The 25184-nt window shown below is 38.5% G+C and overlaps 5 protein-coding genes across 11 annotated transcripts; 2 read left to right on the plus strand and 3 right to left on the minus strand.

Moving 5' to 3' along the window:
- Nucleotides 1–224: 224 nt before the first annotated feature.
- Nucleotides 225–4348, minus strand: LOC126624143 (bystin-like). The gene is made up of 11 exons (XM_050293162.1): nucleotides 3930–4348; nucleotides 3595–3751; nucleotides 3439–3490; nucleotides 3027–3354; nucleotides 2633–2712; nucleotides 2059–2106; nucleotides 1491–1637; nucleotides 1299–1371; nucleotides 1128–1203; nucleotides 848–938; nucleotides 225–743 (listed from the first exon to the last, which is right to left on the minus strand). Exons 1-10 carry the CDS (start codon nucleotides 4260–4262, stop codon nucleotides 859–861), a joined length of 1374 nt encoding a protein of 457 aa, XP_050149119.1. The 5' UTR covers nucleotides 4263–4348; the 3' UTR covers nucleotides 225–743; nucleotides 848–858.
- Nucleotides 4349–4966: 618 nt separating this feature from the next.
- On the minus strand, nucleotides 4967–9281 carry LOC126624141 (UDP-glycosyltransferase TURAN-like). Of its 4 annotated transcripts, none has more exons than XM_050293160.1 (18): nucleotides 9101–9281; nucleotides 8928–9019; nucleotides 8735–8768; nucleotides 8572–8627; nucleotides 8329–8466; nucleotides 7940–8088; nucleotides 7768–7857; nucleotides 7597–7663; nucleotides 7449–7512; nucleotides 7240–7351; nucleotides 6885–7051; nucleotides 6655–6765; nucleotides 6488–6549; nucleotides 6335–6387; nucleotides 6126–6201; nucleotides 5672–5800; nucleotides 5464–5523; nucleotides 4967–5215 (listed from the first exon to the last, which is right to left on the minus strand). In XM_050293160.1, the coding sequence occupies exons 1-17, from the start codon at nucleotides 9195–9197 to the stop codon at nucleotides 5500–5502; spliced, it is 1521 nt and encodes a 506-aa protein (XP_050149117.1). In that variant the 5' UTR covers nucleotides 9198–9281; the 3' UTR covers nucleotides 4967–5215; nucleotides 5464–5499. The 4 variants fall into 4 exon arrangements, 3 of the variants coding, with proteins under 3 accessions (XP_050149117.1, XP_050149118.1, XP_050149116.1); XM_050293161.1 differs by having other exon boundaries at nucleotides 7240–7345; nucleotides 8329–8469; nucleotides 9101–9271; XM_050293159.1 differs by having other exon boundaries at nucleotides 8329–8469; nucleotides 9101–9270.
- A 47-nt stretch (nucleotides 9282–9328) lies between these two features.
- On the plus strand, nucleotides 9329–11823 carry LOC126624147 (protein TRIGALACTOSYLDIACYLGLYCEROL 1, chloroplastic-like). Of its 3 annotated transcripts, none has more exons than XM_050293176.1 (3): nucleotides 9329–9477; nucleotides 10000–10265; nucleotides 10364–11823. In XM_050293176.1, exons 2-3 carry the CDS (start codon nucleotides 10219–10221, stop codon nucleotides 11370–11372), a joined length of 1056 nt encoding a protein of 351 aa, XP_050149133.1. In that variant the 5' UTR covers nucleotides 9329–9477; nucleotides 10000–10218; the 3' UTR covers nucleotides 11373–11823. The 3 variants fall into 3 exon arrangements, with proteins under 3 accessions (XP_050149133.1, XP_050149131.1, XP_050149132.1); XM_050293174.1 differs by having other exon boundaries at nucleotides 9330–9477; nucleotides 10361–11823; XM_050293175.1 differs by lacking the exon at nucleotides 9329–9477 and adding an exon at nucleotides 9484–9844 and having other exon boundaries at nucleotides 10361–11823.
- A 397-nt stretch (nucleotides 11824–12220) lies between these two features.
- Nucleotides 12221–16344, minus strand: LOC126624146 (glycolate oxidase). Of its 2 annotated transcripts, XM_050293171.1 has the most exons (12): nucleotides 16156–16344; nucleotides 15290–15452; nucleotides 15022–15146; nucleotides 14531–14577; nucleotides 14312–14389; nucleotides 14055–14179; nucleotides 13754–13820; nucleotides 13615–13677; nucleotides 13169–13238; nucleotides 12985–13085; nucleotides 12762–12866; nucleotides 12221–12632 (listed from the first exon to the last, which is right to left on the minus strand). In XM_050293171.1, exons 2-12 carry the CDS (start codon nucleotides 15424–15426, stop codon nucleotides 12441–12443), a joined length of 1110 nt encoding a protein of 369 aa, XP_050149128.1. In that variant the 5' UTR covers nucleotides 15427–15452; nucleotides 16156–16344; the 3' UTR covers nucleotides 12221–12440. The 2 variants fall into 2 exon arrangements, with proteins under 2 accessions (XP_050149128.1, XP_050149129.1); XM_050293172.1 differs by lacking the exon at nucleotides 16156–16344 and having other exon boundaries at nucleotides 15286–15401.
- Nucleotides 16345–17453: 1109 nt separating this feature from the next.
- LOC126624150 (uncharacterized) lies at nucleotides 17454–20888 on the plus strand. The gene is made up of 10 exons (XM_050293179.1): nucleotides 17454–17630; nucleotides 17839–18216; nucleotides 18357–18410; nucleotides 18631–18714; nucleotides 19252–19377; nucleotides 19504–19571; nucleotides 19935–20004; nucleotides 20126–20191; nucleotides 20266–20343; nucleotides 20434–20888. Exons 2-10 carry the CDS (start codon nucleotides 17881–17883, stop codon nucleotides 20473–20475), a joined length of 924 nt encoding a protein of 307 aa, XP_050149136.1. The 5' UTR covers nucleotides 17454–17630; nucleotides 17839–17880; the 3' UTR covers nucleotides 20476–20888.
- Nucleotides 20889–25184: the final 4296 nt, after the last annotated feature.

Raw genomic sequence — 25184 nt, forward strand, 5'->3', positions numbered from 1 at the left:
CCAGAGCCCAGCTCGGGCTGGGTACCAGTCAAGTTGAGGGGGTGGACTTGGTTGACAGGGTGCTGGCCTTGTTTTTGTGCTAGGTCCTGGGCAAAGTCCATTGGGGTGGAATTGCTCTTATGGAACTCTTGAACTGGCCTAAAGCTCAATTAAGTATTGCCTTACAGTTGGTGTTGTCTCAGACTAAGAAGCTAGACTGTAATTTTAAGAAACCGTCCCAAATATTAAAAAAAAACTAATAATTGTAAAAACTTAATCATTACATTTTTCAATTGAGCGTCAGTTTTAATCTCAGATTGGGGTCTCATCTTCAATTTTCAACTCAAATATTTCAACGAGTACATGAAAACTCATGGATAAAAATAAGGAAAACTAATGAAAAGGGTTTGAAAACTTTGAGTTTTAATGATAAGACAAAATAAAGGGTAAAGTGAATAGTACCAGGATTGACTTTTTAGTGTAAAAATGTGGTTTTTCGTTAAAGTGAACAGTACCGGGTGCTTTTCGTTAAAGTTCCAATAAAAATATGATACATGATTACTAGAAGCTGTGTAATAAATTAATAATCAAAAAATAAAAATAAAAATAATATGCTTGTACAAAAACTGCCCGGCGGGTAAACTCCTCCGATTCAAAATTGCTTCAACTCCGAAGGCACGCCCTTGCATTTTCCCGCATTAGGAGATGTACTACTCCGTTGGCGCCCAACTCCATCAACAGCCTGCAGCAGAACCCTGGTTTGCCTGAAACAAGCCACACGTTACGAAAAGACATAACAAAGAGAAAACATAAGGATACCAAGATTAAGAGGAGAAACAGAACGGCGCAGCATATACAAGCATCCTACCGAGCAATAAACTAGTCATCCTCCATAGGCACCTCTGGAATGTCAAACCAATCCTCTTCGAAAGGTTTATTGATCACACCAACTGGAGAAGGTATGCGCAGTCAAGGGGAACACAGAATACTTTCCCTGTTTCAATATATGCTTGGAACTCAATGCTAATTGCTAAATATTGCAAGATCGCATGCCATTAGCAGCTTACAGTTCACGTTTCCAGATGCAATACAGAAAGAAAAGAAAAATTAACTATTGCAAAACAAATAGTACAAATAAAAAAGGATATCAATTGACATGAGATCATCCTCTTTCTCACCACGATTGCGGCTATTTTCTAGTTCCCTTCTTATTTCAGGGGTTACCTACAATTGAATCGCCGAATACAGATTACATATTGCCATGGAGTTATAGCCACAAAGTTATAGAAATGAAATGCCTGAAGAGAAAATGCTCCTACCAAATAGTGTTTTTGCGTTTCAAGAAGATTTCTGAGATTATCTTTATCCTCCTTTTGCAATTCATTTTTGTACCTGCAAGGGATTACACCAGCTGTATATGAGGAAAAAGACGATCCACTTACGCTAACTATCATCAATATGCAGTCTAATCATCATTCAGGCACAGAAGAGATTATTAAAACTTTGCCCACCTTTGCACAAATGTAAGAAGTGACTGGTGCCATATCACAGGCATTACTCTTGTTTCCTCCATAAATCTCATAAAATGTGCAACAAGAGCGTCAAGTACACGATATGGCAAGGCATACTTTTTATCCAAAAGAAGCTTTATAAAATAACTGCAACAGTCATAAAAACAGCATTGTCAAAACAGTGTCACATGCAAGGACCTTCTCCTTTATAATAACAAGAAGAGTACTTCCAAACTGACCAACCATCAACTATTTAAATTCATTATAGTGGATAAATGTCACGAAAGGAAACTGATAGAAATTGTGCTTCATACAGGGAGGTTTATTGAATCAGATCTTCTACATTTTTCTACTGCTCGGAACGTTAGGCCTCCCTACCATGCATTTCACCATATATAAAAATCATTTTGGCTTGAATGTCTTTCAAGTTAACAAATATCTTAAACCTTTTTTTCAAACTTTTACAGGCACAAATGCACCTATCTTGCAACCGCATACTCTAAGAGAAGATATGTCTTTATTTCTTTCAAACCATTTTAGAAATACAAACTGTTACATGGTTCAATACCTTGTTGTGCCACAGTATTTCATTTCTGCAAGCTTCATTAATGCAACACTGAAAATACAGCAAAAGCATGTATCAGAGATCTCCCAGGTAGATTATAAGGACCATGAATAAACAGTATAACTTCCAACATCAGAAACAGAAAATGAAAGAATAACTTGCTAAATACAAGACACGCAAAACGGAAAAGTTAACCATAGATTGCTAACTTAAGAAATGAGATATAATCAGGAGATTTGTGCATAATAGTTTTAAGTGGTTGTTAAAATTATTTTTAAAAAATTGATGCAATTGACTGCTCACAGCCTTTCTAAATGTAGGAATACATTGCAAGCCAACTGGTATAAACTAAACGTAGTAGTTATGTTAAAAGTACATTCTAGATAAAAATAATCCAAATAACAGATATAATCAACTTCTATTTCTTTTTAAATCCTTATCAGAATGGCTTCTAAGCCGTCACCCAACAAACTCTTCATCTTCAAGGGTCTATTTGGAAGCCTTCTGTTCTGACAAAGGCAAATTGGTTCATAACTTATGGAATCAATACCAAATCTTGATAAGGCAGCTTACATACCTAGAATGAAGTGGAGGAATGGAGACCTTCTGTATAATGCTCCCAAAAATAACAGCTTCCCTTAGATTACATGTCCCTGACTGTTCAAGAAGAAAGAGAAATGGAGCCATGGGGGAAGTGCTTAGAATTAGGAAAACATCCATTCCAAAACCATAAAAACATTTTAGATCCATGCATCCCATTAATATAATGAAATTGAGATGAATATCAGATCTCAAAAACTTAGTTTGGATACATCCGAATGAACTAGCAAAAAGGTTAGCATCATAAACCCGTAACTTCAGTATGACAGAGAGAATGAAATCAATGAATGAGCTTCCGAAACAAACAAACAAACAAACAACGCTTAAACTTCAAAATACTGCAATTAGATGGAGAAGCATGGCATGTTTACCTCACACAAGGGAAACAGTATTCCTATAAAAAAGGCAGCAGGCTTGTACAAAGACTTCTTCAAAGATTGATACAGTGCAAAATGCAAGCGCTTGTGCTTGCGGATGTCTTCCCTCACCCTTGGAAGCAACACAAGCTTGTAGAAACGTTCTACCTTCTCCTTACCCAAATTGGAAGCAAAAATTCTCGTAGCTTGATACATTGCATTTGGTGACCAATTCTCAGGCTCAGTCAAATATAGGACATCCTCCCATCGTGGCACTGAAGGGATGTGTTTGAATGCCTTGGGAATCTTTCCAGCTGTGTACTTATTAAGAAACTTGCCAACCCTGCACAAATATCGAAAAAGTAAGACGTCGTCTTCATGGCCTAGCATTACTTGACTAACATATATGCTAGGATAGCTTGATTACCCCTTATACAAATCTATGACAGAGGTATCCAATTTAGGCAGAGGCCTCGCATCTGCAACCGAACAAATCAAATCAACAAATGAAAATATATTAAAGAAACGACCTTCAGCTTTAGCTAATGAAAGAAGGAACAACAAAATCATATTCCATATCTACCTGAGCCGACATTTGAATCGTTCTCTTTAATTCTTGCGACAATGAGGTCTGCCAGAGTACGCTGCGGACCGGCATCCTTTGACAAGAATTGCTCCAATATTTTCTCATCATGTTCATCAATCTCATGTAATGGCTTCTCGCCATGTTCATCACTTTCCTGAAACTCATATTAAACATTTTTCATTCACAAATCAAATTAATTTCATCCAATTGAAACCTAAACAAAACAACACAATTCAGCATTCATTTTACATTTCCTATGTTTCCTCACAGATTCTCACCATTCAAACAAACTCAAAAATCCAATAAACAGACAATTAGCGACCAAAACTCACATCATAACCGTCAAATCGGCTCTGCGTTTCAGAGAATCCACCGAAATCATCGATATCCTCCTCTTCGCCGTCGGCCACCTCCTTCCGCGGCTCTTCCGATACATCCAGAAGCGAATTGTTAGGGTTTTGAGCGCGGTTCTCCTCGTCCTCTATCTCCCGCTGCTGAGCCAGAGCCTGTTTGAGGATCTTAGAGCTCATTCCGGAAGATATGAGCTTCTCCTCCTGCTGGTGCTGCTTCGACTTGGTCCGCTTCTTGGAGGCGACGGAGCCATTTTCTTCGGCGAGGAACGGCTCCGGATTCTGGTGCCTCTCTCTCTGCCTCTTCTTGCCCATTGATGCTGGTGCAGCTGCAGGCGAAGCCTTTTCTGCTATTGAAACTGGAAAGCTAAAACCCCCGCCACCTGGATTTCTTCAGTCTAAAACCCTAACCATAGATAATTTGCAGACCAAAAACTAAAAGAAAATATCTAGTGGGCCGGACGATAAAGGCCCGAACAGGAAGGCAAGAGAAATACGAATGGCCCACTTGATATTCTAACAAGGTGACAAAGGCCCAAAAAGAGCCCAAACTGAACCAAAATCTAGATTTTGTTCTAATTTCTATCTTATTTTTCTTTTTTTATGGAGAGTATTCTTTTCTTTTGTTGGATTATAAAATGATATTTTAAACTATTTTAATTTATGGGATTTAAGGATTAAATTTATATATTTTTGTCTATATTGAAAACTTAAACTTAAATGGAAATAGACGACGAGCTGGACAACCAGATGTAATAATCGTTAGAACAACTTCAATGCATAGTGTGAAATTGAAGATGTAAGTGGACCCTTTACATCTACGTGGTATCCTTTGGTGCATTCTTCTTTTTAAAATTGTCTTCCACTAATTATTCTCTTATGATTCTTCATTTCTCAAAGTGTGTCAATTTTCCTTCTGAATTCGAATTTAAGCTTTGTTTCGACGGGAAATAGCAAGATAAGGTACTATTCTTGATGAATTTGCTATTGTGGGAAAACAGAGAAACAGAAAGGCGTCGTAGAGAATGGGAGCTAATATTAAATTTTGCTTATAAGAACCTGTAAACACCACATATTGTTAGAAATAATAGCGTCAGTTACATCCAGAAAGACACAATATGAAACTTGACCGAAGATACATAGTGTACTTTTGTTCTGAAGTCTGAAATTCGCGAAATATCCACATGTTTCAACGTGTGATAAACTGTATATGCGATTTTGATAACATCCCGGAAGCTGTTCTGAATTCCTTGACTGATCTGCCAAACCTGATAAAGAAGATTACAAAAATAACCAGGGGACTTGTAAGTTGCTTTTTCAATTCATAATTTCATATCACAAAAGTATGGCCATGTTTTTATTTTTCTCTTCCTATTCTCTATATTCAAAACGTGATGCACATGGTTAGCATCGAATGTGTAGAGTGATGGATGGCGAAACTTTGGTTGCACAAAAGAAACTGATCGGTGAAACTTTGGTTGCACAAAAGAAACTGTAAATGGTATCATGATATTACCTCATCGACTAAACAACTTTCAACCAGAACCAGAAATCAATCTGAGTTTTTAGAGATAACCTGCAATTTCAGAACCTCTGAAATCAGATTCATAGCCATCTATAGTATAGTACAAGGAAATCAAGGCACCACAGGTAGAGGACAAAGAAAAATGTGAGAGTACATAGTTGATAAGTAAGACTGATGAACATGCATATTATAAGCTTACCTCTAGTATTAATGCTTTGGCATGCTCTTCCCACTCAGTAGCCCACCTCCCAGATGAAGCCATTTCCAATGCACCGTTCCTGAGAACCTTCAAGGAATCACATGCATCTGGAAAACCCTTGAACAGCATCTGTACAGGTTATAAGAGAGATATTATCACGAAGACTGTGCACTAAACAGTAATCCAAAGTTTTGAGTCGTTGAAGTGAAGCAAATTACGTTAATATTGCAGTGGTTAGTATACCATGCATATTAGTTTCATCAATTAACCACCATGAAATCCACAAGGAGACACCAAAATATATATGATTTGTATTCTTTTTTACTGCATTTCATGCATTTCAAGTTACATGAATTGCATATGTGGTTTGTTACGCAAGTATTAATTGTTACAATCATTTTTAAGTAGTAGTTCAAACATCCCGACAGAGAAACAAGCAAGCTGGCCAACTTACCAAAAGTTCATCCGCTAGTTCTGAAGACGATGAAAACAGAAGGCCATTTTTCTCAACTTGCACTAGTTCCTTGATGCTTTGAAAAAAGATTACCATAACCAAGGACATCAGATTTTAATGTACAGCATCCCCAAACGCCCATAAAGCATGTCATAATAAGTAAGATTCCTATCGCATAAAGAAAGTAATTAATAAAAACAAGAGTTTACCATGAGTAGGAAACAGCACAAACTGGCAGTCCACAGCCAAACATGTCCACGACCTACCGCCAAAAAATGTACAATAACGTAAAGTGAAAAGCAGTTAGAGAAAATTCATATTGTTGTAGATCTATCTAGTGCAGTATTCAGTTTACCCCTTACCTTCATGGGAAGATCCAACCCTGATGAGGACGTATGCAAGCATACACCAAGATCCGCTGATCCTGCAAATGTAAATAAATATATAACACTGAATACTTTTGGAAGAGCATATAATGTGCAAGGAACAATGGGGACAAAGCACAAGCAATTGAAAATAAAAGACCTACCAAGAAGCAATGGATAGTCCTCAGCAGACAACCACATAGTACGAAATGCCACGCGTTTGAGGTGTAACCTGCTAATTTTTTCTTCATATTTTTGCTTTTCAAGCCCTTTACCTACACGAATTAAATCAGTATGCAAGTGCGTAAGATGACCCCGCTCTCTCTCTCTGATAACAGATATGCAAGGCTAAAAGGAACCTGACATCCTAGAACAAAGAAATAGTTATACTCACCAGTAATGACAAATAACAGCCTAGGGTATAAGTATTGCTTCCCACTATGAATATCCTTCCAAAGAACCTCTTCTTTAGTAGAATCTTCTTCATTTAAAATAGCAGCAACACGCCTGTCATACATGACAGCTGCTTCCAAGAGAATTTCAAAATCTTCATCAGGAGTCCTGTAAAGAACCATTCAAAAAGACACTAATAAAGAACAACAACAACAACAACAAAGCCTTTTCCCACTAAGTGGGGTCAGCTAAAGACACTAATAAAGAAGACAAATAAAAATTGAAAAATCAAATGTTTTAAACATGGGGTTTGTCTTTCATGTTACATCAAAGTATTCCACTGAATATTAGCTCACCAGCTTGTACTGCTAACTATGAGTGCCGGCCTGTGTGGCTTCGAAGTAACGTCAGTACCAACCAGAGTGGTAAACAGAGTATCGTTTATCTCTGTATTCACTTCCCCTGATCCTGTTAGATATATGTTAACATATTGAAAGAACATTACTAATTGATGAATGGCAGTTAAGAAACAAATTATAAATTTAAAGAAACTGATTATTATTACCAGTGCTAGTGCAATCGTGAACACCAAGTGGCTGCCTTAGATTTTTATCTAATCTGCAGAACAACTGCAGATAACTCACATGTTATACCAAATTCTCCAAACCAAAAAAAAAGAGTCAAAACAAGCTCAGAATTAGGCATTCAAACACCTTATGCTTTTCTTCAAGTGAAGCAGGTCGGAAAAACTCAGGAGGCTGATCATATAAAACTGTGGCTCTATCAATTTGGAAGACAACAGAAGACAAGTAAATATACATCACTTGATAATAAAGTTTTGTGAAGTAGCAATAAATTGTGAAATATTGAGCTGACCCTCTTACTTAATTCCCCAATTTTGAGCCAATTCATGTTGCATTGCCCTCGTAACACATAGGGAACCATCTGCCATCTTCCCGAAATACCTCTCAAACCTAATCAGGAAAGAGAAACTCAATCTACTGCACCACCAAAAATATGCCCTCAAAGAAAAGTCTAAAAAAATTCAATAGCTACCAACGGTATATTGCCACAAATCTACTACTTCTTCCAAGAGACAATGCCAGTAAAGTATATCCAAAATTATGCCAGTCAACAATAAAGGCAGATTTCCTAAGCCAGCTTGCCCATTTTACAGCCATTAAGGTCGGAACAGAGGGTGGATTCTGCACAAGCAAAATGAACCATAGGATTTAGAGAAAGAAAGTTCACATTCAATTCACGTACTCTAAAATCTAAATACAAAATTCGGGAACCAACTGAAATTTGTAGCCTAAAATTTGCAAATGGTTGGCACTTGGCAGCTAATTAATCAAATTTGAAAACTTGTCAAAGAAAAACAATTATACATTGTCTAGTTTATGAAAAGCTTCTGCAACTTCCCAACTGGAGCAGTGCAAGCTCACCTGAACTAGATAAACATCGGGAGCAGGTATCTTAATGCAAAGAAACCAAAGAAGCATTACAAACTGAGTCACTGCCTTGATCAAAAGCACGAAGGGTCTAAGTATGTTGGGCAGGCCACGCGTAAATGTCTGCCACTGCTGCTGCCAACCAGAATCACAATAACTTTAATCTTGTGGACGACCAAAAATATTCGATAGTAAGATACTGCGGTAAAAAGAAAATTGCACTTCTACAATAACTACCATTTTGTGTATGTGAATGGACTGATGTTCAAGTAGAGCGGAATGGGGTTCGGAACCTGTCCAAACATTCCAACTCAAATCCAAATCAGCACTATGAGGTAACATTTAGATTCAAATTTGCTCAACAATGCACATAATTCTACAATCAAAGCAAAAGATGTACCTCCATATGCAACAATATCTACCTCCAGAGAAGCCTGAGACGCACATTCAATAGAAAAAATCACAAAAAGGTCCAAATTTCTCATGAAAAAGAGCAATTCCGACTTCAAAACACATTTCAAAAGCACAAAATGGAAAATTAAGAATTGGGTTGTTGCTAAATCAGCTGTAGAAGTTCAGGCGGGGGCGCTTACCTGTCGGGCAAGCGAAAGAGCGTGATACTGCATACGGGGGCTCCGCCCAATATCGCCCAGCACCACCACGCACGCCCGCCCTCTCTTCCCTCCTGCAATCAGAAATCCCAAACTCCTCAGAAATCTGCAAAGAAACGAGCTTTCGAGAAAAAAGAAAGAACGAAAAAGCTTGCCTTTGCCGGCCATGGTTCTCTGTTCCGCTTGGATTCTGATCTCCGACGGAGAGAGTGGTGCCAACTGCCAAAGGTGCAGACTTGCAGTTGAAGTCATGAGGAAGACGAAGGGAGAGAGAGCGAGAGTCGTGGGATGTCAAGGCGGGCCGGTTAACTGGGCTTGGGCGACCCAATTAGACCCAATTTCGCACGAGAAATAATAAAATGGGCCTACCCTTACCGGGTTTTCTTTCTTTTGGATTTGAACCATAAGAATTCACACTCATCCGAGATGCTTACTGACTCGGCGTCACCACCCATCCTCTCAAGCCGCGAGCTTTCGCCATTGTTAGGGTTCCGAATTTGCTTGCTTTGATCAGGACAGTGGAGGTTCCAAGGTGTTTTCTTCACATTCATTACATATTTTCATCTGGGTTTCAATAGTCTTGGTGTTTTGTGATTGGATTGTGTGCTTTTTTGTTGAATTGAAAAGCTATATGCTGTTAATTGTGGTGCAAAATTGTTCAGTTGGGAATTGGAGTTTTCTCTGCTGCTATATAATGTTTAGAAGTTTATTGGATTATGTTGGTGAAGAAATGGATGCGTTATTTGTGTAAAAACTTAGCTTAGCTTAATTTCATGACTTTGGGTCGGAAGGAAGTTGAGGTACCATTGATTGGCAGTTTGGGAAGTATCCAAGTTTTGTAAGCACCTGCAAGGTTTGGTAAACTTCCGACGGCGGGCATTTGTTCACATCCTCACATGGTCCGTCTAGAATCTAGATGAATACTCTATTCTCTTTGACTTGTTCAATTTGATGCTATAGAAATTCATTGGTTCCATTGACTTTTTCTGGGTCAATCTGATTTGTGCATTTTTTGTGTACTCTTCATTTCTTGTGTGTTTTGTGATGAAATCAGGTGAACACAAATATCACTGACTCCCAGCGCTGAACGGTATGGTAACTTGAGGAGAGCCCGTTCCCAGTGATTGCATCGGGTTCTCTGGTTTTTGAAAATTTTCGAAGTACATTTCCAGACTTTACACTGATCTGTGGTGCCTTCTCCTCTGTGATAAAATCGGAAAGCAGACTGAATTGTTTATCCAAAAAAAGTTGAGGAAAATTAACAGAACCAACCATGCAAACCGCTTCATATCTTCATCCGTTCTCTTATTTTGCTGACAGGTATCTAATTTTATGAATGTTCTCATCTCATTGTTTTTGTTTCTGTGTTCATTTTTTTTTTTAAGTTTCAATTAAAGTCTTGAAACATATTTCAGAAGAAGCCTTTTGAAACCAGATGGGTGGAGTAAATCACAAACCTCATATTCAAGTGATCTTGTCAGGAGAGTTCTGATTACTAGAAGACCTCAGACATGTAAGTTTCTCTTGCCTAAGCAACAAACCAGATTGTTTGCAATTCCCAACATAGATGATGGCCACCCTTCTGCCTCTGTGTTAGAAGATTCAAATACAAATCATGCACCCAATTCAGAAGCGAAGACGGTGTTGCACAAATGGTCACCTCCCACGTATATGTGGAGGGGGTTTTCAGCTCTTATCCTGGCAGGACAGGTTATTTTGAGAACTTTGAAGGGCAAAGTGCACTGGGGAAATACACTTCAGCAATTAAAGAGAGTTGGGCCAGGTTCAGTCGGGGTCTGTCTCTTGACTTCAACATTTGTTGGCATGGCCTTTACGATCCAATTCGTTAGGGAATTTACTAGATTAGGGTTAAGCAGAGCCGTTGGTGGGGTTTTAGCACTGGCTTTCTCAAGGGAGTTGAGTCCTGTAATTACATCAATCGTGGTTGCTGGGCGTATTGGAAGCTCATTTGCTGCAGAGTTGGGAACAATGCAGGTTTCTGAGCAAACCGACACTCTGAGAGTTCTTGGGGCTGACCCGGTTGATTATCTTGTGACTCCAAGGGTGATTGCTACATGTATTGCTCTTCCGTTTCTGACTCTAATGTGTTTCTCAGTAGGGATGGCATCCAGCGCCCTCCTTTCCGATGGCATTTATGGTGTTAGCATCAACATTATATTGGATTCAGCTTGCAGAGCTCTCAAACCATGGGATATAATTAGTGCAATGATCAAGTCACAGGTTTTTGGTGCGATCATATCGATTGTGAGTTGTGCTTGGGGAGTGACCACTATGGGAGGAGCCAAGGGTGTTGGAGAGTCAACAACTTCGGCTGTGGTTATATCTCTTGTTGGGATCTTTATCGCAGATTTTGTACTCTCGTGTTGTTTCTTCCAGGGAGTTGGAGATTCATTGAAGAGGCTCTAAGTGGTTGTTGATAAGCTAAAGGAGAGGCTGAAGCAGGAAATAAATCAAAGTATGTATTCTTGGCTGCGTGACATTTTCGCACAATGGCAGGTCAGCTTGTAGTACTCCTTGATGGTTGTTGAGGCATTATACAGAGGAATATATATTGTTTTTCTCCCCCCATCATTCGTTAATGCCGAATGCAGTGAGGAGAGCAGTTTTTGGAGTAATTTTGCATTAAGAATCACAAAAGACGACCTGAAGTATCTCATTGCAAAGTAAGCGGGCTCGGCGTTGAGAGTCTTGATGTAGGGTTTTGTACATCTCCTTTCACTGTTAATCGTTGTGAATTTTCTCTTAAAATAGCAAAACAACGTTGTTAAACGAGGCTATTGGAGATGCTCTTAGCTTTCCGCCATTGAAATTTCCAATTTCGACACAAGTTATATCATGAAAATTTCGTTTTGTGACATTTACTGCCTAGCTAAACTAACTTTTGCACAAAAACACCACATTTCAGGGAGACTTAACGATTTCCCGTGACTTGCATGTGACAACTATTATTTTGTGTTACTTTACCACCTTAATGTTTTTTTCGTGCCAGATTGCTACCTGAATTTGTTTTTGCATCAAAACTACATGATAAATCGTATCTAAGATTGTTTTGGTCAAAACTAAAAGAATCAACAATGAGGGTTTCGAAAATTATTCCCCAAAACTTGAATGCCGTTTAGAGGTAAAACGACACAAAAACGGGTTCAGGTGGTAAAGTCACACAATATAGTGGTCGCGTGACTATTTTTAACGAAAATTTCTACAATCTGGACATTATGTGGTATATCAGAATCATTTAACTGCAGCAAAGGAGATTGTCGTAATAGTTATATGACGATCGATATTTCTGTTTAATGGAAAAAATATACAGTGAAGGGCAGCAGCAGTAGCCATGGAAATATTATCTCACCGTCCAGCATCATTACAGAAAACGCAGAAATAATAAGGAATCGAAGAACAAAGGCAGGCTGTGGAACCGATCACATCAACTCTCAGCTTGTAAAGGTTTATCCACCGCCATTCATTTGAATGTTTCTATAACCTTGGCTGATGGCGAGGGCGAGGAGCGTCCCAGTCAGTCACAATGTGATCGCGGGTGATCTCTTTGAGCGAACGGCATCCACTTAATGCCATGGTTAGCTCAAACTCTTCGCGCAGCATTTGGAGTACCTTTCTAATGCCAGCCTCTCCTTCAGCAGCGAGAGAGAACACCACAGGGCGCCCAATCTGCGAGAGAAGCAAGTCTCAGTATGTTTTGATAGACAGTATAATCTTTTCGCGGAGGGGGTGGGTGAGTAATATATGGATGGAATAAGTGCTTCTACATGGAAAAATCATGATCAAAACTTGACTTACAAATATGCCAGAGGCACCCAAAGCTAATGCTTTGAAGACATCTGTTCCTCGACGAACACCACCATCCAAGAAAACAGGAATGCGTCCTTGTGCACCTTTAACAACCTAGTTGTCAAGACAGCGCCGCCATGTCAAAACATTACGAAAACTAGGATGGTATAGGTGCATGTTTACTTAACATTTAGGAGATGCACTACAAACAGCTAAAATCAAGTTTCTGCACCTCTTCTAGGGCCATGATAGTCGAAGGGACGTAATCAAGTTGGCGAGCTCCATGGTTGGACACAATAATCCCAGCTGCTCCAGCTTGTACTGCAATCCTTGCTGCATGATATGAGCGTAGAAGAGTTATACAAGCATTACAAACCTATCATAACGACGGAGAGAAAAGGAACTCAAATACATACCATCTTCGGCAGTGAGAACACCCTTAACTAGGATAGGCAGTGAAGTGATTGTCTGAAGCCACTGCACATCCTGTTGAAATATCGGGGCAGATCATTAGATGCATATCAACTTTTTATTCAAAAATAAGGCATACATGCTGAGAAAACATCGCTTCCTCACAAACATCCGGCTGGATATGCCCAGCCAAAACACCTTCATTATTTTAAATTTGCATACTTTTCATCAAAAGATGGAAGAACCTACATTTGTACTTTTCAATTCGTTCTATTGAATGATCTAGAAATATTACACTTTTGTTGATATTCCATCCTTTTATTTTGTTGGACTCTTTTTAAACTTAAATGATGAAGGCTAAATAACTTGTGACACCAAGTTGTAAATTTTCCACATTATGAGCCTTGCTTAGAAGTTCATGTATCTCGACATTTGATCTTATCTGACATACCTTCCAGCTAAGAGAACGATCGATTTGACCAGCAACGTATGAAGCAAGTCCAGAGTCAGCAGCCTGAAAGACCCCCACACAGCAAATTAAACATAAAAGACATTATTCTTAAAATTAGGACAGCACAGTTTCTACTCACTTTGTCCATCTTTCCGAGGTCCAAACCCTCAAAGTTCTTCAGTGTCAAAAACGGAGGCAAGGTAAATCTGCAAGGTACCAAATAAGAGGTATTAACAAGATTAAACTCTTCCACATGTTAAGCTTGCATCAAATGCCGAACTGAATTAGTCTTATTGAACCGATGAAAGTAAAAACACTCACACGCACACGCACATGCACATATACAAATCTTCACCAAATTTATTTATTTATCTTACTAGGTTGATATGAATGTTTTGACCAGCTGATATTGCTATAACAGTTATGGACATGAAGTTGACCTGTTCTTGATGTCAGCTTCTCTGCGACCGAGCCTTGGGGTATCAACTGTAAGAGCAATAGCCTTGAACCCAGCCCTTTCAGCTCTTCTCACCAGCTGAGCAACCACATTCCTGTCCTTGTAGACCTTATAATAATGACCAGCAAAACATGGATCGCATAAGGCAAGGAAACATTTACTCAAAAGTCATAACTCAAGACCAGGGACAATTGGGTGTCGTAACTAACGAATAGAAATGAAATTAGTATTTAAGCTTACATAGAGCTGGAAGAAACGGATTCCAGGTCCAGTTGAAGCAACCTCTTCAACACTTGAAGTAGCCCATGAAGATAAGGTCTGAAACAATCAACACGGGGTAGAAGTAAAGAACATAGACAGAACTTGTAATATAAGAGCAAACCAACATGTAAAAATCCGATAAATAAAATAAGTGTAGGTCAGCTATTGAAGACAATTGATCAAGGTCAACAACGGTACCATAATTGTTCCTGCAGCTGATGCTGCCCTCGCAGTAGCATATTCACCTGCAAGAATTCTCATATCATCGTCAGATGGATACCATGGCTTCCTTGAAGAGTATTAGGCATGACACTGGATGCCATTTTACAATGGATCGAAAATCCGATGTTTGTTCACCCTTTGTACAATTTTCTCATTGTTTTCTCAAAAAAATTTACACAGATTAAAAGTGTTCTCAAGCTCAGCACACTGTATGGGGGCTATCCATGTTGTAAGTATATTAATCATGTAACCCCGTGGTGACTTATATGATCAAGGTAAATCTTATGTTGTCAATAACTTACATGGGGTAAAGATGATATTAATACACATGATACAGTCCAATTCTAAACGCAATATCCAAATATCAGCTCAAGAGCAAGGAGAGATGGCTCACCATTCACCAGTTGCGCTATGTTCTTCCCAAATGAAAAACTACTCAATCTTAATAACGTGAATCAATAGCATACCTTCAGGATGGGCCATTTTCTGCATGGCTGTTGGGGCAATCATGATGGGCATTGAGATCTTGAAGCCCAAAACAGTGGTGGTCATGTCTATGCGGCTCACATCAATGAGAATACGGGGTCGAAACCTATGTTTGATGACAATACGTTGTTTCATGAGAACTCCAAAGCTGATACTTTATACAGAAAAAAGGGCACTGCTAGATAAATACCATCGAGTACTACTTTATAGTTTTTACTGAGTATCTCAAGATAAAGATTGAATTCTTACAGAATTCTCGCGAAAGCATTTCTGTTTTCAGCAAGAGTCCACTGGTCCTCTGCTCCTGATGCATAGTAGTCATAGACCATCTTTGGCAACTTCTCCTTTGCGATGGCCTCATACTCGCTGACGTTGGTAATCTCCATTTTACAAGTTGACGGTCGACGCTTCCCTGAAAAATATGTATTTAACATCAACATCATGCTAATGAGATCATATTCTGGATGCGGACACAGCTTGTTCTTCCCCTTTTCTCTTTTTCCAGAAGTTAGAAACAAGAAAGTACTCAAATATCAGAGGAAGTTAAGACACACAAATTTGCATTAAGAAACAGTTCTTGCACTCGCACTCGCACACACACATAAGGCACTAAACTGAATCAAAATCATTGATCATATGTACTCAGGTTGTCAATAAAAGATAGGTTATGTCCCCATGTCAGCTAAACTACTTTCTTGCTTAAGGTAGATACTAGATTAAGAAGAATAATATTGGGATTACGAAGAATAAAATTGATATATATAAAAAGGACTGAATCCACTGCAACCTACTGCATCTCGAGTTTAAACCCTCCCCTCACCTTAGTGTAACTTAGAGTAGTAGTAACGCTCGTAATAAGAACAAAAAAAAAAAAAAAAGACTAAACCCAATTCACTGTTAAGGAAAATACAACCAGGGCATGCTCAATTCCCCACTTTAATTGGTTCCAAAAGCATAAAAAGCCATTACGAAGTGAGATTGCAAAACTCACTTAAAAAATTGCACCAAGTTACAATCTTTCTGTTTTGTGGGCAACAAGTTATAATCTTTCCAAGCAAGTTTGAGAATACTAGTAAAAGAAAGAACACAGAATTTAAGAGGAGAGAGAAGAAAACCTGAAGTTTGAGTCCAAGACTATGCAACAAAGTGCATCAAGAGGAAGCAGTGCAAAATAGATATAGAACAGATAAACAAAGAGATTATAAGTATGAGGTTGCATGCAGACAAACTGGGTGGGGCTCATATATTCTTGAGAGAGAGAGAGAGAGAGAGAGAGAGGGAATGGATGAGCATTTGGAGGTGGGAATTGGAAACCAAATCGGATGAGGGGAAGAGAGAGAGAGGGTGTCATCCACAGAAGCCTTGTGTGTTTCACAGTTTTCCTCTTGCATTATGATTTTCTGAACCCCAAAAAATGAAATTTGGATAATAAAGATTTGTCCTTTTAATTGAAAAATAGACAATTTAAGGACAAGTGACAAATTTCCCTCCTTTTTATCCTTCTTCTGTGTTGTCATGCTTGATGTTTGACTTCTACTTCCAGCCAAAGATGACTGGTTACTGGTGTGGTGAGTCTGGGAAGACTGGAATGCAACTGCAGTCGGGTCGTCTTTTAATTGGGTATGGGTCGAGAACCAGAGGTCCAGCACAAAGTATGATTGAATTTGACAAGTAATATGGGCCTATCAACCCACCTCATCCCCTCTCAAGGCTTCGTCAAATTTTACGTTAAGTTCATTTTCACTTGTAAGTGAAAAAGTATTATGTTAGATTTTTATTAAAGGAAATTTGAACTAAATTATTATGGCTAGCTCAGTGTAAGGCTTAGTCCACCCTCATCTATTAGTGTAGATAATATCGTACGTATTAAAAAAAAAAGTGATATAATTCAGGAAGTGATTTCACAGTTTAAATGTCAAAGCATAATAGACTTTCCCCCATCTCATAGTTTAAAGTCAATTTTTGTGCCAACTTTATAAAATATTGTTTCACTTTTAAGAGATTCCTCTTAGCATTTCTCATCAAACAAAAGTGTGATATACTTTTATTAGTGACTTCATAATTTGACTCAATCAACAACGCGATATAACTCTATGAATAAGATAACGATAACAACAACAAACGATTATAAATTTCAGCAAAAAAAAAAAAACGATTGTAATAAATTATTTTAATTCTTATAAGACTTAGTACTGGTTTGATGTTGAAGTGCTTTTATAAAAAAGTGGGTATTAAAAAAGATCAGCTCAAAAATATGTTTGGTAAACACTTCAAAACAGTTTATTTTCACAATTTTTTGTGAAAAAAACTAAAAACGTGAAGCAGCAAAAATAAGTTTATTCTCACGTCACAGCAAAAACAAACCTTTTTTTTTTAAACAGTGCAATACCAAACCAGAGTATATATTAAAACCATTGATTGACAATGTGGTAGGAAACTCATCGTTACCGTGAAAAGTTGTTATTTGGCACTATTTTGCAAATTTGAAAGTCAATACCGTTTCCAACATTTGTGGATTTAGCACTGCACCGTCAAAGGCTCAAAGCTGCTTTCTTTGCGCTCCAAAACACGCAGAAAACTGCATTCCCTCGTATGTTTTGTTATTTTTCACTTGGGTTTTATGGATTATTACTTCAATCATAGCGTCAGTGATGCGTGTTCACCAGGTGTTTGTAGAAATGCCCAACAGAAGTATAAAGAGATAGAGAAAGAGTGTGTCTGCTGTTTGGTTTTACGCTATTACTGTTGTTATGTATTATCTACTTCTTCTTCTTACCATAACAAGCATTGATCTGCAGTTTGCCACTCTGTTATTGGAATCTGCTCCACACTTTGCCTCTATGGGGAGCAGCAACAGCTTGGGGATTCATTCTTGGTCTATCTTAGCGCCTCAGCGGGTAATTCTTCCGCAAAAATCCGTACCAAAGTCCCATTCTTTGTCCCCAACTGTCACCGTTTCTAGCATTGCCACCAACAAGACCTGCTCTGAGAGGTACCCAATACCAAGAGGTTGCTTGGGATTTGCTGCATTCACCAGAAAGGTAAATAAGACCATAAGAGGATGTGCTACCAGCCCATTTGTTGTTGCCAATGATGAAAAGTATGGAAACAAGCAGATTATCAGTATTACTCCACGCCTTTACGACTACATCCTTGCCAATGTTCGAGAGCCAGAGGTATAAATGAACCCAATTTCGATTTCATTTCACTTTATTCGGCACCTTAGTTTTCTTTTTTTTTCTTTTTTCTTTTTTTTTTGAGTTCTTTTACATCTGCATTTTCTGTACGGGTTATCTTGATCACAATTGCATTTCAGGTTCTACAACAACTTAGGGAGGAGACTGCCTCTATGCGTGGTAGTCAGATGCAGGTACTTGCTACTGTTACTCATTCCTTTTTATGTAACATGGACATTGATAAGATATAGGTGAAGGGAAATGCTGGTTTTTAAGGTAGCTAGCCAGGACCCTCTTGAAAACAATTGAAACTTTTAATTGACAACCAAAGTTAACTGCCTTCGACTGTCTGATGTCTTCGTACTTCTTCTTTATATTGCAACACAATTTGACAGTGTGGTGCTCTCTGGATAGGTGTCTCCTGATCAGGCTCAACTGCTTGCAATGCTTGTGCAGATTCATGGGGCTGAAAAGTGTATTGAAGTTGGCGTTTATACCGTATGTATCCCTTCTCATTCTAACTTAATTGTATTGCAACTTAACAGGCTTCCTGCTACTTTGTTCTAAATTTCTAATCGCACATTCCCTTTTGGGTATATTATAGTAATTATACCAATGTCTCTTGAGGCATGTGTCTCACTTTGGTCTTCGACATTCAATTTGACTCCCATTGCCCCTTGAACTTCATTCGACTTACTAAAGTGGCCCTTTCTATTGGATCTTTTATACTTTCGATAAATATTGGTCATACACCAATCACATTACCATTTTTTGAAAGATATAATCATCAGTTGAACTTGAAACCCAATATATTAACTGAAAGACACAAAGTCAAAAAAGTCAAAAAAGCAGATGCGTATGGTGAAATGTAATTAACATTGACATTCCTTGACTACTCCCTCTGTTTCCCTCATTTTCTTCTCTTTTCCTGTTTCTTAGTCTTTGTTACTGGGAGAGCAAGAAGAGACAAGAATAGCTCTCACGTTCATGTGATGAACTAGCCACATCTGATATAATGGTTACTGTTTAATTCAGGGATATTCATCATTGGCTATTGCACTGGCTCTTCCAGAATCCGGTAGGTTAGTAGCCTGCGAAAGAGATTACAGAAGTCTCGAGGTGGCAAAAAAGTATTATGATCAAGCCAATATTTCCCACAAGGTAGTATGTCTTCCACTCATCAGTACTGTCAATGAACTGTATAGGAATATAACCCCACAACTATGTCGAACTGTTTTTCCTTATACTTCATTTGACACAACACTGAAAAGGCTAATTTGGTATTAGGTGCATGTTAAATATGGACTTGCAGCAGATTCCTTGAGATCATTGATTCTGAACGGTGAAGCATGTAGGTAATGTAATGAGCAATGTTGAGAAGCACGATGCATATAATTGTTTCATCTGAGCGTTTTGAAGAAAGTTTGTGGTTCAGATTTTGTGAAATTTTTGGAGAAGAATTAAATAATAATTCTCTTCTTGTCATCATGCCGTTGCATTTCATATTGTTCTTCTTGAATTACTGGCTCGACGTGTTTCCTCTTTGAATCCCCAAATGTAACCTTTGTTTTGTTTTTTGTTATCTCTTCAATGTTTTTTGTTTACTCTCTTTCTTTGAAAAAATGAGCTTAATGCATCAATCATTTTAGCTCACTTTTAGTCATAAGGCACCATAATTACTGTAGTAACAATTTTCACATGTTTACTCTGCCATGCAGCTATGATTTCGCATTTGTTGACGCTGACAAGAAGATGTACCAGGAATACTTTGAACTGTTACTACAACTTGTAAGACCGAAATAATTTCTTTTAAGATTCAAACTTGTCGAATTTCTCTCCTTTTCTCCTTTATCATTTGGTTTCTTTGAGCAATGAGCAGTTTGCATGTTGGCTTGGTCTCTTGTTTCAGGTGAGAGTTGGGGGTCTAATTGTGTTCGATAATGTCCTCTGGCACGGAAAAGTTGCTGACCCTGAGGTGAATCAATAAACAGGTTTTATTAACTCCTTCCCCTAAAATGAACTATGCTGAATGTTTTCTTTTCCCTGCAGGTAAACGATGCCAAGACTGTCAGCATCAGAAATTTCAATACAAGTATAATGGAGGACAAGCGTGTAAGCATTAGTATGGTAAGTTCTATCACTTGCATCTTCATTCGTAAGAAAGTTCAGAGATCTTTTGTTTGTTGTTCGATAACCCTAAATCCTTCGGAGTGTCAGGTACCCATTGGAGATGGCATGACAATCTGCCGAAAAAGGTGACCTTGTAACAGAAAGTTGATGCAGTTCTAGACTTAAGCGACCAATGCCATACATAAATTAGTGTGTGCAGAAGTTTAGCAACAAGGAAAACGCATGTTCAGTGTTTTCAAGAAAAGTAAATCGAGGGAAGACGGCTACCATGGCATGTGGTATGGTGGTTGAAACTGAGGATGGAAGTTCTTACTTCAACAGGTTAGGCCTTTAGCTCAAGGCCAAACATTCCGAAAGCAGGAAATTTCGGTGTTTGGGAGCGGCAGAAGAGAAGGGATTTCTAGCCATTGGATGCATTACAACATGCCATTGTATCTTGTTTGGTAAGGTGTTCATGAATCGTATTGGATAATGTATGCACATAACGAGAAGATAAAGTCATGTATTGTATACCAGTTTAAGAAAAGCCGGGATTGTTTCTAGATTTGGATTGGATAGGATATCTGATAAAATTCAAGATATGTTGATGGGGGGATTGTTTCTAGAATTGGATTGGATAGGATATCTGATAAAATTCAAGGTATTTTGAAGGCGGAATTGTTTCTAGAATTGGATTGCATTGGGTATCTAATAAAATTTAAGGTATGTTGAAGGCAAAAATATTTGATAAAATTCAAGGTATGTTGTAGGGGGGATTGTTTCTAGAATTGGATTGGATAGGATATCTGATAAAATTCAAGGTATGTTGAAGCCAAAATTGTTTCTAGAATTGGATTGCATTGGATATCTAATAAAATTTAAGGTATGTTGAAGGCGGAAATATCTGATAAAATTCTAGAATTGGATTGCATTGGATATCTAATAAAATTTAAGGTATGTTGAAGGCGGAAATATCTGATAAAATTCAAGGTATGTTGAAGGGGGGATTGTTTCTAAAATTGGATTGGATAGGATATCTGATAAAATTCAAGGTATGTTGAAGGCAGAATTGTTTCTAGAATTGGATTGCATTGGATATCTAATAAAATTTAAGGTATGTTGAAGGCAAAAATATCTGATAAAATTCAAGGTATGTTGAAGGGGGGATTGTTTCTAGAATTGGATTGGATAGGATATCTGATAAAATTCAAGGTATGTTGAAGGCGGAATTGTTTCTAGAATTGGATTGCATTGGATATCTAATAAAATTTAAGATATGTTGAAGGCGGAAATATCTGATAAAATTCAAGGTATGTTGAAGGGGGTATTGTTTCTAGAATTGGATTGGATAATATATCTGATAAAATTCAAGGTATGTTGAAGGCGGAATTGTTTCTAGAATTGGATTGCATTGGATATCTAATAAAATTTAAGGTATGTTGAAGGCAAAAATATCTGATAAAATTCAAGGTATGTTGAAGGGGGGATTGTTTCTAGAATTGGATTGGATAGGATATCTGATAAAATTCAAGGTATGTTGAAGGCGGAATTGTTTCTAGAATTGGATTGCATTGGATATCTAATAAAATTTAAGGTATGTTGAAGGCGGAATTGTGTCTCAAATTAAATTGAATTGGGATATTTGATAAAATTCAAGGTGTGTTCAAGGGATTTGAGTTTGATTCCTTTATAATCCTACCGTATTTTGTGGGGTTTGAGAAATAAGTTTTATTAGCTAGTAGTTCACTTTTGAGCTTGCCAAAATTTCTTCATGTCTTCCTTCCACATACATACATTAAATATAGCAAGTTATCCAATTTAATCTTCAATACCAAATAAGCCTTTAATTTGTGTTCTATGTATTAGATTACAATTGTAATGTAAAAGTCACTACCACAAACAAATACAGAGATGTGTGCCGATTAGGCACGTTGCTTTAATAACCAAGAAATTTAATTTGCATACACAAACGACAAGTGTAAATGACACACCCCGACCTGGAAAGGTTGAAGCATGCTAGCCATCACCGTGAGGTGACGTAACCATAAGGGTAAGCGATGCAAAAAGTGAATAAAATTAAAACTAATTAGAACTAAACAGTGAAAGAGTGCGCAATTCGTGGGTTGGACCCACTACAATTATTCAAAGTGTAATAGACAGTGAGACTACAGAAGAGTAGTCAAAACAACCAAAGTACACTTATTACATAATAGTGATAAGTTCGTACGTCTAAAACATAATGAAATGTCAGAACTGCTGGGATTCCTCGAGTGCCACAAAGAGTACAGCTATCTAAGTCCTGGAGGGGCGAAAAAACAAAGTTGAGTGGGTCAGCAAAACAATGCTTATAAGAAAACCTTTATCTTTGAAAATACTAATCCCTTGCCGTAAAACATGTATAGTTTCCTTAAACATACTACTCAAGTATATAAACGATAATTCGATAATGTTATAGCAGTAATATAACCAGGAATATGCCAAGTAATGATGTATCAAATGTTACAGCAATAATCATGTGATAATCAAGTATAACTAAGTGATCATCCATCTAAGCTGACACACAAGTTTGAACAGATAGTTTCTGACACAAACAGAACTGGGTGTAATCAATATGCTCTAGTACTACGATCACGTGAAGACTGGTGCAGAAGCGCATCACATACAAGTCGGATTGCCTAGTGCAATCTACCCGACAAGACTGGCACCTAACTTGGATCCAAGGTGAGTGAATGGTGCGGATGTGAACATACATATGAAGGACTAGCCCTGACCCTAGGGCGAGTACTAACACCAGGTGCAGCAGGTTGAGCATGTACAATTATGTATGAATGCCATGACAGTAATATTACAACCATATAGCAGCATTTATCACAATATATATCACAATAACAATACTAAGCAATATAAGCGTAAAAGTGAAACAAATACGCATTTATGGAAACTATAAATATAAATATATATATATATATATATATAGTAAGTCGCTGGGTCGTAGCCCCTGAGCCTAGCTTAGCCTCGAAAATCCTCGAGATAAGTTTCCCCTAGTAGGAGTCCAATTGTGGTTGAGGTTGACCAAAAAAATGGCTTGAAAGTGACCAAATGGTCACGGTTTTTGAATGAAAATGTGCAGGTTCTCATTTTTCTCGAGTTTTCCAAGCCATAAATGGCTTGAAAATCGATATGTTGAACTCGCCAAGTCGACCTTCCGAGTTGGTAAGTCAAAAGTTGTCCACACCAAATTTCAAGGACATGGTTGTGATCGTGGGACTGAGCTGATCATAATGGTGTAGTTGGTTTAGGGGTGGGCAAACGGGTACAGGAACCGCAGGTAGGGGCGGGTAATCAAGGTTCGGGGCGGGTACGGGCCGGTTCCAATTTTTTCATAAGTGAAACGGGGCGGGGCGGGCCGGGGTTTTGAAATTTTAGGGGCGGGCCGGGTTTAGGGGTATAGAAAAACAGGGCCCCGGATGGCCCGTTTCTAACTATGGTCTCTAAACCCTAATCCATTATCCATGATTCACTCCCTCATCCGTCCCCCTTCTTCCTCGTCATCCTTCGTCCCCTTTCTTTTTCGTCCATCCGCCGCCTTCGAGTCCACTGATTCCCACTCGAGTCCACGACTTGAGACTTCCTTCCTCCCACCCACACTATTCTCCACCTAGACAACGACGACACGAAGACGATCTCATCGCCACAAAGACTCTCCTCTCCTTAGTCCTCCCTTTCGAATCTGTCGATTCTCGATCTTCTCCCTCTCAATTCTCGATCTCACTTTTCTGAGTTCCAAATCAACCAATAATTTTGTACTCTGGGTGGGCATGGGCGAATCTCATTGTGTGAAGCCCGTTAGGTCTTCTTCTTACATTGAAGGAAGTTTGGTTGCTAGAAGGCCGTCCTCTTCTGTCTCTGTGCCTATCCCTGAAATTGGCGGTAATTATACTCCAACCTTTGAACTGATATCAGTAACTTCTAGTTATTTATGTTTCCATTTGTAAATTGTATTAGATTGCATGTAAATTTATGTTCTGAGAATTCTATGGCAGGAATGGTTCTGGTTTTTTTAAACTTTATGGTGTTTTAATATTAATTTTGATTTCAATTTCTCTTAAGAAATATAAAAATCGAAACAACTACAGAATTTCATTATATTGCTTGGATTCGATGCTCTGCGTACTTGTTTTAACTACAGAATTTCATTGCTTAGTTCTATGACAAAATCATCCTTATGAATAGACATCTTTAATAAAATCTTTAATAAAACCATATGTTATTCCCAACTTCGGATGTAGTATGAAAGGAATCATTGGTTAGTAGCAGGAATTATGTCTGACTTGTTCATTAATTGTATTATTTGATTTACAGGTAATGGAAGCAGTTTTGTAGACAATGGGTTAAGTGAGGAAAATTTTACTTGTCGGGCAGTGATGGAGGCAGTTGGCTCATGTCTCACGAACAAGTGTTCAGAAGGATTACCAGGTAAAGGGTACATATACTACGACTCAGAGTAAGCATGGAGGTGTTGCTTGTGAGGATGTTGGCCATGGTGAGAAACGTGGCGGTGCCGGCGCGGGGCTCGGTGGAGAAGCTGTGGTGCGACGACGAAGGCAGCATTGCGGTGGTTCTGGAGTCCTTTCCGTAGCGGTTTCGCAAAAAAAAAAAAAAAAAAAAAAACCAAGGACCGGCCCGTTTGAAACGGGCCGGGTTCGGTCCGATTCCTGTAATGAAATATGATGTACCCGACTCGGCCCGGCCCGTTTCTTTTAACCTCCGGTTCCTTGAAAATTAGGTCCGGCCCGACTCGGCCCGGCCCGTGCCCAGCCCTAAGTTGGTTGCCACGTTTGTGTGTTTTTGTGATGGTT

Source organism: Malus sylvestris, chromosome 5 (assembly GCF_916048215.2).
Source record: "Malus sylvestris chromosome 5, drMalSylv7.2, whole genome shotgun sequence".
NCBI lineage: Eukaryota > Viridiplantae > Streptophyta > Magnoliopsida > Rosales > Rosaceae > Malus > Malus sylvestris.